The sequence below is a fragment of the Bubalus bubalis genome, chromosome 7, assembly GCF_019923935.1.
Source record: "Bubalus bubalis isolate 160015118507 breed Murrah chromosome 7, NDDB_SH_1, whole genome shotgun sequence".
In the NCBI taxonomy this organism is placed as follows: domain Eukaryota; kingdom Metazoa; phylum Chordata; class Mammalia; order Artiodactyla; family Bovidae; genus Bubalus; species Bubalus bubalis.
The window spans coordinates 71286005-71298802 of record NC_059163.1 but is presented as its reverse complement, the minus strand read 5'-3'; the positions used below and the strand labels follow the sequence as shown (position 1 = coordinate 71298802).

Below are 12798 nucleotides of genomic sequence, written 5' to 3'. Positions count from 1 at the left end.
AGGATCTGATACCCAGTTTGCCTTATTAACTTCTTACATTACTATGTACATTCATTACACTTAGTGAACTGATATTAATACCATAGCTAAAGTTCATACTTTATTCAATAGATTCCCTTAGTTTTAACCTCATGTCCTTTTTCTGTTTTAGGAATCCATCCAGCACACCACATTGCATTTGATTGTCATGTCTCCTTAGGCTCCTCTTGGCTATGACATTTTCTCAGACTTCCCTTGTTTTTGATGACCTTGACAGTTTTGAGAAGTACCGGTCAGGTATTTTGTAGAATATCCCTCTCTTGGAATTCGTCAGATGTTTTTCTCATGATTAGACTGGGGTTGTGAGTTTTTTGTAGGAAGATCACAGACATAAAGTGCCATTTATATTGATTAAATTGTATTATCGTTGGCAAAACTAATACAATTATGTAAAGTTTAAAAATAAAATAAAATTAAAAAAAAATAAATTGTATCATCGTTCATACTATCAACATGATATATCACCATTGATGTTGACCTTTATTGCCTGATTGAGATACTAATTGTGAGGTTTTTTCCACTGTAAAGTTACTGCCCCTCTCCCACCTTCAGTTCAGTTCAGTTCAGTTGCTCAGTCGTGTCTGACTCTTTGCGACCCCATGAATCGCAGCACACCAGGCCTCCCTGTCCATCACCAACTCCCGGAGTTCACCCAGACTCACGTCCATCAAGTCAGTGATGCCATCCAGCCATCTCATACTCTGTCGTCCCCTTCTCCTCCTGCCCGCAATCCCTCCCAGCATCAGAGACTTTTCCAATGAGTCAACTCTTCGCATGAGATGGCCAAAGTACTGGAGTTTCAGCGTTAGCATCATTCCTTCCAAAGAAATCCCAGGGCTGATCTTCAGAATGGAATGGTTGGATCTCCTTTCAGTCCAAGGGACTCTCAAGAGTCTTCTCCAACACCACAGTTCAAAAGCATCAATTCTTCGGCGCTCAGCCTTCTTCACAGTCCAACTCTCACATCCATACATGACCAGAGGAAAAACCATAGCCTTGACTAGAACCTTTGTTGGCAAAGTAATGTCTCTGCTTTTCAATACGCTATCTAGGTTGGTCATAACTTTCCTTCCAAGGAGTAAGCGTCTTTTAATTTCATGGCTGCAGTCACCATCTGCAGTGATTTTGGAGCCCCAAAAAATAAAGTCTGACACTGTTTCCACTGTTTCCCCATCTATTTCCCATGAAGTGATGGGACCAGATGCCATGATCTTTGTTTTCTGAATGTTGAGCTTTAAACCAACTTTTTCACTCTCCACTTTCACTTTCATCAAGAGGCTTTTGAGTTCCTCTTCACTTTCTGCCATAAGGGTGGTGTCATCTGCATATCTGAGGTTATTGATATTTCTCCCGGCAATCTTGATTCCAGCTTGTGCTTATTCCAGTCCAGCATTTCTCATGATGTACTCTACATATAAGTTAAATAAGCAGGGTGACAATATACAGCCTTGACATACTCCTTTTCCTATTTGAACCAGTCTGTTGTTTCATATCCAGTTCTAACTGTTGCTTCCTGACCTGCATACAAATTTCTCAAGAGGCAGATCAGGTGGTCTGGTATTCCCATCTCTTTCAGAATTTTCCACAGTTTATTGTGATCCACACAGTCAAAGGCTTTGGCATAGTCAATAAAGCAGAAGTAGATGTTTTTCTGGAACTCTCTTGCTTTTTTCATGATGCAGCAGATGTTGGCAATTTGATCTCTGGTTCCTCTGCCTTTTCTAAAACCATCTTGAAGGAAGTCACAGTTCATACTTAAGGAAGAGAAATTATGTTCTACCTCCCTAAGCAGGGGAGTATCTACAAAAAGTATTTAGAATTCTTCTGCATCGGAGAGTTGTCTTCTCGCCCCCATTTATTTACTTATTCAATCATTTATTTGTATCAATATAGACTCATGAATATTTATTATATACTTTGGTTTTTAATCTAATGCTCCTTAATTTTGCTTACAATTTCTTTTGGTGTGTTAATGGCTCAGAGAGGCTCTTCAGTAGAGAAACAGTTTAATTTTTATTTAACCTAGTGCTGTTCAGACGTATGTGACATATTTCCATGTAAAGTGCTTTGGGAACTACTTTGCTACGCCTTTCACAGAAAGCAGTATTTGAAGAAATTTATATGCAGTGTGATAAATCTAAATTCACAAGTTTACATGTGAAATAATAGTAGTAAGCACATAGAGCTCTAATTATGTGCCAGGTACCATTCAAGTATTCACTCATTTAATATTTATGTCAACTCTATGTGATGAGTTACATTTATGGTCTCAGAGAGTGCCAGCTTCACGAAACTACTAAGTGGAAGACTTGGAATTTGAACTTGGACAGCCACTCCAGAATCTGCACTACCTGATTCTTTTCAGCCTTTCTGTATCCAGTCCAGAAATGCTCAAACTCAGGATGAGCTATGTGGTTGAATTTATCCTGTTTTCTGTCAATCCAGTAACCTTAGTAAAGTTGAGAATTTTGCTAGTTTCATATTACTTCAATTCTCATCTCCTTCCTAACTGGTCCTTCTGCCTTCTGTATTGTCACTCCATTTCTTAAAACTTCCAAGACTTTTAGGATAGAGCTTCAGTTCCTTACTTTTGCTTAAAAATCTATGCATTATCTTGCCCCATTTTACTGTTCAGGTCTCATCTCTTGCCTCCTCTTACTGTCCCTCCCCTTCCTGCCACTCCATTTCCACGCACATGTACCTTCTCTCTCTCTTCATCTCCTTGGTGTCCTCCAGCAGGAGAACCTGTGCTCATACAGTCACTCCTACCCCAGACTGCCTCCCCTTGAACCCCACGTGTTTCTGGCTAACGTCTACACATTCTTCAGGTATTGGGTTAGATGATGGTTTCTTTAGGAAGGCTTTCTGACCCCTCGCTCTCAGATACTCAGATACTTTTCCTGTATCTCCAGTCCTTCACATGAGAGGCACCCTGACCTTCCTATCACAATACTTGGGTTGTCTGTATGATCACTAGATTCTGTAGAGCAGAACCAGTGTCTCTCTTCCCGCATTGTATCTGCAGCCTCTAGCATGGTGCCCGGCCCATGGTAGACACTCAATAGATTTTTTTTTTTTTTTAATGATGAATGAATTACATAATGAAAAGTGGAAATGTTCCCTTTAGGAAAATATTTATACCCTTATTTTGAGTAATTTCACTTCTTGAGCCTTCTCTAAAGAAAAAAATCAGAGATAATAGTAAAAAATTTAAAGGCATCTAAAGAAAGCAATAGGGCCTGCTTAAATGTAACAGCGAATCTCCAAAAGACAGTTTTACACAGGCATAAAAAATGGCATTTTCAGAGAAGTATAATGAGGTGAAATTGCATATGATATAATCTCCATTCAAAAAAGCAAGCTATAAAACAATATAATTCTACTTTAATTAAGTGTATATATATCCAAGTGCATATATACACACATATACATCTCAGTTGTACACATACATGCATAGAAAAAATGAAGAGAATAAAATGGTAACAGTGGTTATTTTTGACTGGTGGAAATTTATGAGTGCTTATTTATTATTTTATTCTTTACATATTGTATGGTTTTTCATATTGTCTTGAATAAATGTATACTTTTTATTATCATAGAATTACTAAAGCCTTTTTCCATTAGAAAGCTGGGTTATTATTATTTTGTTTTACTTTATTCATTTCAGTGTGAAGAAAGTAATTTAAACTTATGAAAAAATTTTATAATTTCATAAGTTTTGCATGCTGTGTATTTGTTACATTGTTTTTAATGACTTCTTATTTATTTTCATTACTGTGAAAAAGAAGCAAGATGATAATAATACCCATTTAAAGATTTCAGTAGAATTGCAATTCTTTGGTGAATCTTTTACCTCTCATGGCTTAGAAACTACCTTATTTATAAAATTCTTGAAATCCTTTGAGTTACTACCATAGTTTTCAATTATTAGGGAAACTGATTAGAAAGCAACAATAATTTCATTTAGAGAGGATATGGGTTTAAGTAAAAGGTAATGTCTTCCTGTTTAAACATTTTAAATGTAAAAGACCATCCATTTTCCTTTTAAATAACATTTTAAAAAATCTTTATTTTGTAAGTCTTTGGGATAGAAACTTTTACTTTCTTCTTATTTTATATTGGTGCACTATCATTTTTCAATAACTTATTTGCTACTTCAACTTTTTGTTGGGTGCTAGGTACACACTGAAATTTTTATTTAAATAATAGCATAGGAATAACTATGAGTTTTTAGCATTTATCTTTGAGACGTAGGGCTTATTTATTCATTTCCACAGGTAGAGAAAAATTATGTACCTATAGAACTGGAGCTGGAGCTAGAGTGGACCTTCACATTTATCCAGTCTAACCTCTGGAGCTCATCTCCTTTTGATGGAGAACTGGAAACAAGAAATTCACAATTTTAACCCATTTTGATTAAGTCCTTTAATTGTTGGAAAGTTTCGTTAAATGGTTATAAGCTACTTATAAAATTTACTCACTGGTCTGAGCTTTGTGCTTTGTAGATATAAAGCATTGAATACATGATAATCAGTGAGACAAAGAAATGAATAAATACCACTTAATCAAGATTAGAGTTCTTTAGGGAACCTAAAGGATGACCCCACTTAAAAACAGCTGCTTGCTTCATCTTGGATTTCCCCTCATTGTCAGGAAATTCTGTTACTGTTTCTAATGTCTATGGAAATGATTTTGTTGACTAAGACTTTTATAAAATGACTTCTGACCATCTGACTGAAGTTCTTGCAAAGAGTACCTTGGAAAAATCCTGACAACCTTTCATAGATATGGAACAGGGAATAGGGAAGACAAGGCCAACCACTGGGGTCACTCTTCTTTCATTATATCAGGATGTGATGTGTTCTGTGGACAGCTAGAAGTTTTGATATACCTAGCTTCCTATTGCGTGCCTATTGTTTTACATTTTTATGGTTTTTTATGTATAGATTGGTATAGCCCTAATGAACTTTTTGCAACTTATCCATATTATTTGTTTCTGTCTTATCCTTCTCACCCTCACTACAAGGATAGCTGTTTTATTCATCTTTTAATGGCATATGTTTAATAAGAGCCCAGTAAGTATTTGTTGAATCAATATATTTTCATTATTTGAAAACTCAGCTATTAACCTCATGTCCACCTGTTCTAGCCTTAAAATTTTGAATTTTCTGAGTTGAACATCCTTTTCCTCTTTCTCTCAGTTTTTCGTCTTGTTCTTTCTTCTCTTCTGGATCATTTCCACGTTTTTGCTTTAGTTGTGGAACACAGTAAAAAATGATGAATAAAGCTTTGTTCAGCATTGCTTTAGTTCTTAATATTCTTTTCCATTCTACTCTCAGGTGTTGTTTTAAAAAGTTTTCCCATTTGTAAAAATGAGGGTAATGATACATTACTCACAGGATTAATAAAATAACATATTGTAAACACTTGTAAGTCACTTAGCTCTATTTTTTTCATTCAGAATGCTTGCTTCTAATATCTAATTTCTTTTTTAAAAGATTTTATTGGAGTATAGTTGATTTACAATGTTGTGTTAGCTTCTGCTCTTCAGCAAGGTGAATCAGTTCCATACATATACATATATCCACTGTTTTTTAGATTTTTTTCCCATATAGAGAATTATAGAGTATCAAGAAGAGTTCCCTATGCCATACAGTAGGTCCTTATTAGTTTATTGTTGTTGTTTAGTCACTAAGTCATGTCCGACTCTTTGCAACCACATGGACTGCAGCATGCCAGGCTTCCCTGTCCTTCACTGTCTCCTGGAGTTTGCTCCAATTCATGTCCATTGAGTCAGTGATGGTATCTAACCATCTCATCCTCTGCTGCCCTCTTCTCCTTTTGCCTTGAATCTTTCCCAGCATCAGGGTCTTTTCCAATTAGTTGGCTCTTTGGATCAGGTCTATTTTATATGTAGTAGTTTGTATATGTCTATCTCAATCTCCCAATTTATCCCTCCCCTCACTTATTCCCTGGTAACCATAAGTTTGTTTTCTCTAATTTCTTTTCTGTGAAATTTTTTTCTTAAGTAGTTTCTCTGTATATTACATCTAACATTAAATTTGGTAAGTTGAAATACTTGGTAAGTGGGATAGTCATTTAGGAGAACTGTGATTTATCACTTAAAATTTTACTTTGTCAAAACTCCTGAAGAGATGTTTTTGTCAGAGTGATTTTCTAAAGAATAAGTTAAATATGCTTCAGAATATCTTATTAACATATAATTATAGAAAGTATTCTATTTTAAATGGACTTTATGTCTGTGTTTTCAGTAGGTTTTATGCTGTATTAAAATTATGTATTGCAGTCTTACAAATATGTATGGTATATATTATGAGCCACACATTGATGTCTGTTGTAACTTTTATTTTTATATCTGAGAGTTATTTTCTTTTTATCAACTCAAGAGTCCTCTTATTAGTGGTTGAAAATGATAATTTTTGTAATCATAATTCAATAGCTAGAAATTTAGCTCTTTTATATAATAGGATACATAAAAAATCAGGGATTGGATTTTTAATCTTTATGCAAGTTTTATTTTTATAGTAATGACTGAATTAAAATTCAGTTCAATTCAGTCACTCAGTCATGTCCGACTCATTGCGACCCCATGGACTGCAGCACACCAGACTTCTCTGTCCATCACCAGCTCCCAGAGCCTACTCAAACTCATGTCCATCACGTCGGTGATGCCATTCAACCATCTCATCCTCTGTCATCCCCTTTGCCTCCCACCTTCAGTCTTTCCTAGCATGAGGATCTTTTCAAATGAGTCAGTTCTTCACATCAGGTGGCCAAAGTATTGGAGGTTCAGCTTCAGCATCAGTCCTTCCAATGAATATTCAGGACTGATCTCCTTTAGGATGGACTGGTTGGATCTCTTTGCAATCCAAGGAACTCTCAAGAGTTTTCCAACACCACAGTTCAAAAGCATCAGTTCTTCGGTGCTCACTTTCTTTATAGTCTAACTCTCATATCTGTACAGAACTACTGGGAAAACCATAGCCTTGACTAGATGGACCTCTGTTGATAAAGTAATGTCTCTGCTTTTAAATATGCTGTCTAGGTTGGTCATAGGTTTTCTTCCAAGGAGCAAGTGTCTTTTAATTTCATGGCTGCAGTCAATGTCTGGTGATTTTGGAGCCCAAAACAATAAAGTCTGACACTGTTTCCACTGTTTCCTCATCTATTTGCCATAAAGTGATGGGACCAGATGCCATGTTTTCTGAATGGTGAGTTTTAAGCCAACTTTTTCACTCTCCTCTTTCACTTTCATCAAGAGGCTGTTTAGTTCTCCTTTGCTTTCTGCCATAAGGGTGGTGTCGTCTGCATATCTGAAATTATTGATATTTCTCCCGGCAATCTTGATTCCAGCTTGTGCTTCATCCAGCCCAGCGTTTTACATGATGGACTCTGCATATACATTTAAATAAGCGGGGTGACAATATACAGCCTTGATGTACTCCTTTCCCAATTTGGAACCAGTCTGTTTGTTCCATGTCTAGTTCTAACTGTTGCTTCTTGACCTGCATACAGGTTTCTCAAGAGGCAGTTCAAGTGGTCTGGTATTCCCATCTCTTTCAGAATTTTCCACAGTTTCTTGTGATCCACACAGTCAAAGGCTTTGGCACAGTCAATAAAGCAAAAGTAAATGTTTTTCTGGAACTCTCTTGCTTTTTCTATGATCTAGCAGATGTTGGCAATTTGATCTCTTGTTCTACCTTTTCTAAATCCAGCTTGAACATCTGGAAGTTCACGGTTCCTGTACTGTTGAAGCCTGGCTCGGAGAATTTTGAGCATTACTTTGCTAGTGTGTGAGATGAGTACAATTGTATGGTAGTTTGAGCATTCCTTGTCATTGCCCTTCTTTGGGACTGGAATGAAACGGACCTTTTTCAGTCCTGTGGCCACTGCTGAGTTTTCCAGATTTGCTGGCATATTGAGTGCAACACTTTCACAACACCACATTCTAGGATTTGAAATAGCTCAACTGGAATTCTATCACCTCCACTAGCTTTGTTTGTAGTGATGCTTCCTAAGGCCGACTTGACTTCGCATTCCAGGATGTCTGGCTCTAGGTGAGTGATCACACCATCGTGGTTATCTGGGTCATGAAGATCTTTTTTGTCTATTCCTCTGTGTATTCTTGCCACCTCTTCTTAATATCTTCTGTTTCTGTTAGGTCCATACCATTTCTGTCCTTTATTGTGCCCATCTTGGCATGAAATGTTCCCTTGGGGTCTCTAATTTTCTTGAAGAGATCTCTAGTCTTTTCCATTCTATTGTTTTCCTCTATTTCTTTGCATTGATCACTGAGGAAGGCTTTCTTATCTCTCCTTGCTATTCTCTGGAAATCTGCATTCAAATGGGTATATCTTTCCTTTTCTCCTTTGCCTTTAGCTTCTCTTCTTTTCTCAGCTATTTGTAAGGCCTCCTCAGACAACCATTTTGCCTTTTTGCGTTTCTTTTCTTGGGGATGGTCTTGATCCCTGCCTCCTGTACAATGTCATGAACCTCCGTCCATAGTTCTTCAGGCACTCTATCAGATCTAATCCCTTTAATCTATTTGTCACCTCTACTGTATAATTGTAAGGGATTTGATTTAGGTCATACCTGAGTGGTCTAGTGTTTTCCCCACTTTCTTCAATTTAAGTCTGAATTTGGCAATAAGGAGTTCATGATCTGAGCCACAGTCAGCTCCTGGTCTTGTTTTTGCTGACTGTATAGAGCTTCTCCATCTTTGTCTGCAAAGAATATAATCAATCTGATTTCAGTGTTGACCATCTGGTGATGTCCATGTGTAGAGTCTTCTCTTGTGTTGTTAAGGTTCTAATACTTGCTCCCCCGACCCCCACAATCTGGATTTGAGGGAGCAAGTGGCAGAAAGCTTATTAAAGGAAATTACTTTTAAGCCGAGATATGAAGTTGAGTTAGATTTTTCCAGATAAATTTGGGATAAGAATGTTGAGGGTGGAAGTGGGTTGTATTGCACTAACTAAAGTTTGGTCATGAATAATATACCCAAATATATTTGAAGTCCTGCATCTAAGAGAACTCTTTATAGGAAAAAACAGAGAGAGAAAAAAATTGAAAACAAACTAGTAAACAGAATTAGTTTGGACTGTATTTTATGAAATTTATTGAGTATTCTTTTATTCTTGAAAACCTATTTCTATATATTTAGTAAACTAAATCTTATGCATTTCACATAGCTTTGTATTTCTCTTAAAGATGATTTTTTTCCTGTTCATTCATTACTTTGGCAGTTGTACCAAAATTTTTCTAAATACTTGCAGCATAACTAAGAGTAGAAATCTGTTCAATTATTGAAAACTTACTATGTGCTTGATAAAGTGTGGTATGTGCTATGATAGGTGAAGGAAGAGATATTGTGAGAATCTGTAGGCAAAGGCACTAATATTATCTGAGTGGGTGCCAGGTAAGAGCAGGCTTAATAGAGGTGAAGACCTGAATGGTGAATATAATTTATTCAGATAACATAGGAATAAGTATGTTGGGATAAGAGTAGAGCATGGAGAGTTTATTCCAGATAGAGAGTAATATATCTAGATATGTATGTTAATGAAGAAACTCTGAATAATGATAGCTGTAGTAAAAACTATCAGTTATTGAATGATTATTATCATTGTGTCACCATTCAAAGTACTTTACATCTTTAATTTTTATAGCAATCACATAAAGGAGGTATTATTATTCTAGTTTTATTGACTGATTTTAGCTGTCTTTTATAGATAATATAATATATAGTTATCTCCATTTCTCCTCATTTGGTCTAAATTTTGGAGCTTTGGTATTATTCTGTTTTTTGTGAGTCAGAAGTGGCTGGTGCTAAAAGACCAAAAAATTATGGTGTTTTAACTTGGCATTAAAAAGAATAATTTACTGAAGTATGATGTATATGGATGATCAATTTATGACTGACCATTAAAGTTAACTTATTATTTCAAGTTTATGAGAAATACCAGGGACAGAGAAGAATGTAATCGATATGGTGAGAAAACAGTAAGACCAATCTAGATTGTGACACATGCCAAAAGACATCTGCCTTGGACTGCTCAAAAAAGCCAGTATGAAAAAGAAAAGGAGGAAAGCGCACTAGATTAAGCTATACCGAAAGAGACATAACAATCAAATGTAATGCATTAATTTTTAATGGATCCAGGATTTAAAAAGATATAAAGACATTTTGGGGGATAATTGGAAATTTTTGAATATGGGCTAAGATGATATGAAATATTATTTTTAGTTTTCTCAGGTGTCATAGTGGTATTGTTATGTAAGAGAAGGTTCTTATTCTTTTTTTTTTTGAAACCTGGACAGTAATTTTATTATATTACTTGATGCTATAAATTCCTTGCTATTTCATTATCCTACTTTATTTTTTTAAATTTAATTTTATTTAACTTTACAATATTATATTGGTTTTGCCATATATCAAAATGAATCTACCACAGGTATACATGTGTTCCCCATCCTGAACCCTCCTCCCTCCTCCCTCCCCATACCATCCCTCTGGGTCGTCCCAGTGCACCAGCCCCAAGCATCCAGTATCGTGCATCAAACCTAGACTGGTGACTTGTTTCATATATGATATTATACATATTTCAATGCCATTCTCCCAAATCTTCCCACCCTCTCCCTCTCCCACAGAGTCCAAAAGACTGTTCTATACATCAGTGTCTCTTTTGCTGTCTCGTATACAGGGTTATTGTTACCATCTTTCTAAATTCCATATATATGCGTTAGTATACTGTATTGGTGTTTTTCTTTCTGGCTTACTTCACTCTGTATAATAGGCTCCAGTTTCATCCACCTCATTAGAACTGATTCAAATGTATTCTTTTTAATGGCTGAGTAATACTCCATTGTGTATATGTACCACAGCTAGGTTCTTATTCTTAAAAAATTCATAGTGAAGTATTTAGGGTGAAAGATGTTTGGAAAAATTACAATATAATAATTTCTATAAAATTTTATTTTACTAGGTCATTAATGGGAGTCTCAAGTATGAAAGATTTATAAAGTACTTAAATATAGCTTACCTTTTTTTTAAAATCTGCTATTTCCACATCTGACTTGTTGATTTATTTTTTTAATCTATCTTCATTCCTATCCTCCACTAGAATGTCAGTTCCATGAGGATGGAGACGTTTTGTTATTCACAGCACTAAGGATAGTATCTGGCACATAGTAGGCAGTAATCAATATTTGTTGAGTAAGCTAGTGAATAAGATAACCAATCTCAAGCAACTTCACCATTTCTATATAACTCATAATGTCTTTAATTTTTTAAAAATCACTTTTGGCACTGTTAACCAAAAATAATAATAGACTGTTCCTTATGTTTCAGGGAAGTTGGGAAAAAAGAATTTTGAAGAGTTTAAATAGTATGTGCACTGAACTAAGTATACCATTGGCACGAAAGGTACTTTTAACACTTAAGTATTTTATTGTGAATCATGTACTAGGAGGTATCATGAAATTATAACTGTTAGGCAGATTTATCTTTTTCTTTGTTACTGGTATACAGCTTTTTGAAACTAAAGTCTATAAAAGGTAAATTATATGGATGTAGTTTATATAGTTTTCTATTACATATGCTATAATGCATTTTGTAAAAAAAAAAACAAAAAACCTGTATCTTGAGAATAAATATAGGCTGTACAGTACAGGTTATTTGGAGATTTGTCTGTAAAGGTTATAAATGCACTTTAAAGATTTTAATTACCTTTAGTCTCCTTACCCGAATGATTTATCATCTCTCCAGAACTATTTAGATCTAATACTCAACATTTATCTGTAGTTCTGGGCTTCGATAGGGGAGAGATGAAAAGGAGAGAAAAGCCACGTGAGGAATGTTCTGGGTCTTTTATAGCTGTTCAAGAGTAGGAGAGAACAAGTTTCTCTTCACTTCATCCTCCCTACACCTATTTATTCCCTACTGTTGGACAAGATATAGTGAATGTACATTGGATAATATCCAAGCACAAGTCACTGAAGGCACCAGAAGGATGGTGTAAAAAAGGATAAATTTATATGAAAAACTGTCTAAATATGTAGTATTGTGTAATATACTGTCTTTCATATAGGAAGATGATGCTCCTGACTCACAGTCACACTCTCTTGGCCAGCCCCCTTGTGATGCATTTCTGAGATTGCTGGATGGGGTAAGAGATGTAGTATGTGGCTGAGGAGCAGTCTTTCTTTGTGAAATTTTACTGGCCAGTACATATCATTTGCCTTCTATTTTAGACTCATTAGCACCATATTCTAACCGAGCCATTAAGACTACATACAATGTAATAGTTAAATAATATCAAGTGTAATTCCCAGAAAAGCTAATCATATGTAATGAAATTATTTTTTCTTGTGTTATGGTAGCTTATATAAGCTTTTAGATAAGGTATTGATTCTTATTTTTCAGCTGCATTACTTAACTTCACAAAACGAAACCAATTTTAAAATTACCTTTTTTAGAGGCCAGTTGGAGAACAGAAAGAACTTCTCAATAAATGGAATGAAATGGGAACTGATGAACCAGGTACCTATGAAAAAAATATTTTCAAAATGTGGTAGTGGGAAAAAAAAAATTGTCCTTTTAATTGTGGATCCAAAATAACATTATTAACAAGTTCTTTTTTGAAAGATAGCAACTTCCCTTCTCACTGATTTATTATCTTTTTTTTTTTTTTTTTTTTTTTGCTTAAACTTCTACTTTGCAGTTTAAAAATTCCCAGC

At 35.3% G+C, this 12798-nt stretch overlaps 1 protein-coding gene across 5 annotated transcripts in view; it reads left to right on the top strand.

Moving 5' to 3' along the window:
- TBC1D19 (TBC1 domain family member 19) overlaps positions 1-12798 on the top strand; it is a 150025-nt gene that overhangs the window by 44464 nt on the left and 92763 nt on the right. For 4 of the 5 annotated variants that reach the window (XM_044946024.2, XR_006552316.2, XR_006552318.2 and 1 more), the window contains exons 5-7: positions 11411-11485; positions 12150-12227; positions 12538-12601. In XM_044946024.2, the coding sequence (XP_044801959.1) occupies positions 11411-11485; positions 12150-12227; positions 12538-12601 (217 nt within the window). The remainder of the gene's footprint in view (positions 1-11410; positions 11486-12149; positions 12228-12537; positions 12602-12798) is intronic. The other variant, XM_006071049.4, reaches the window with a different exon arrangement.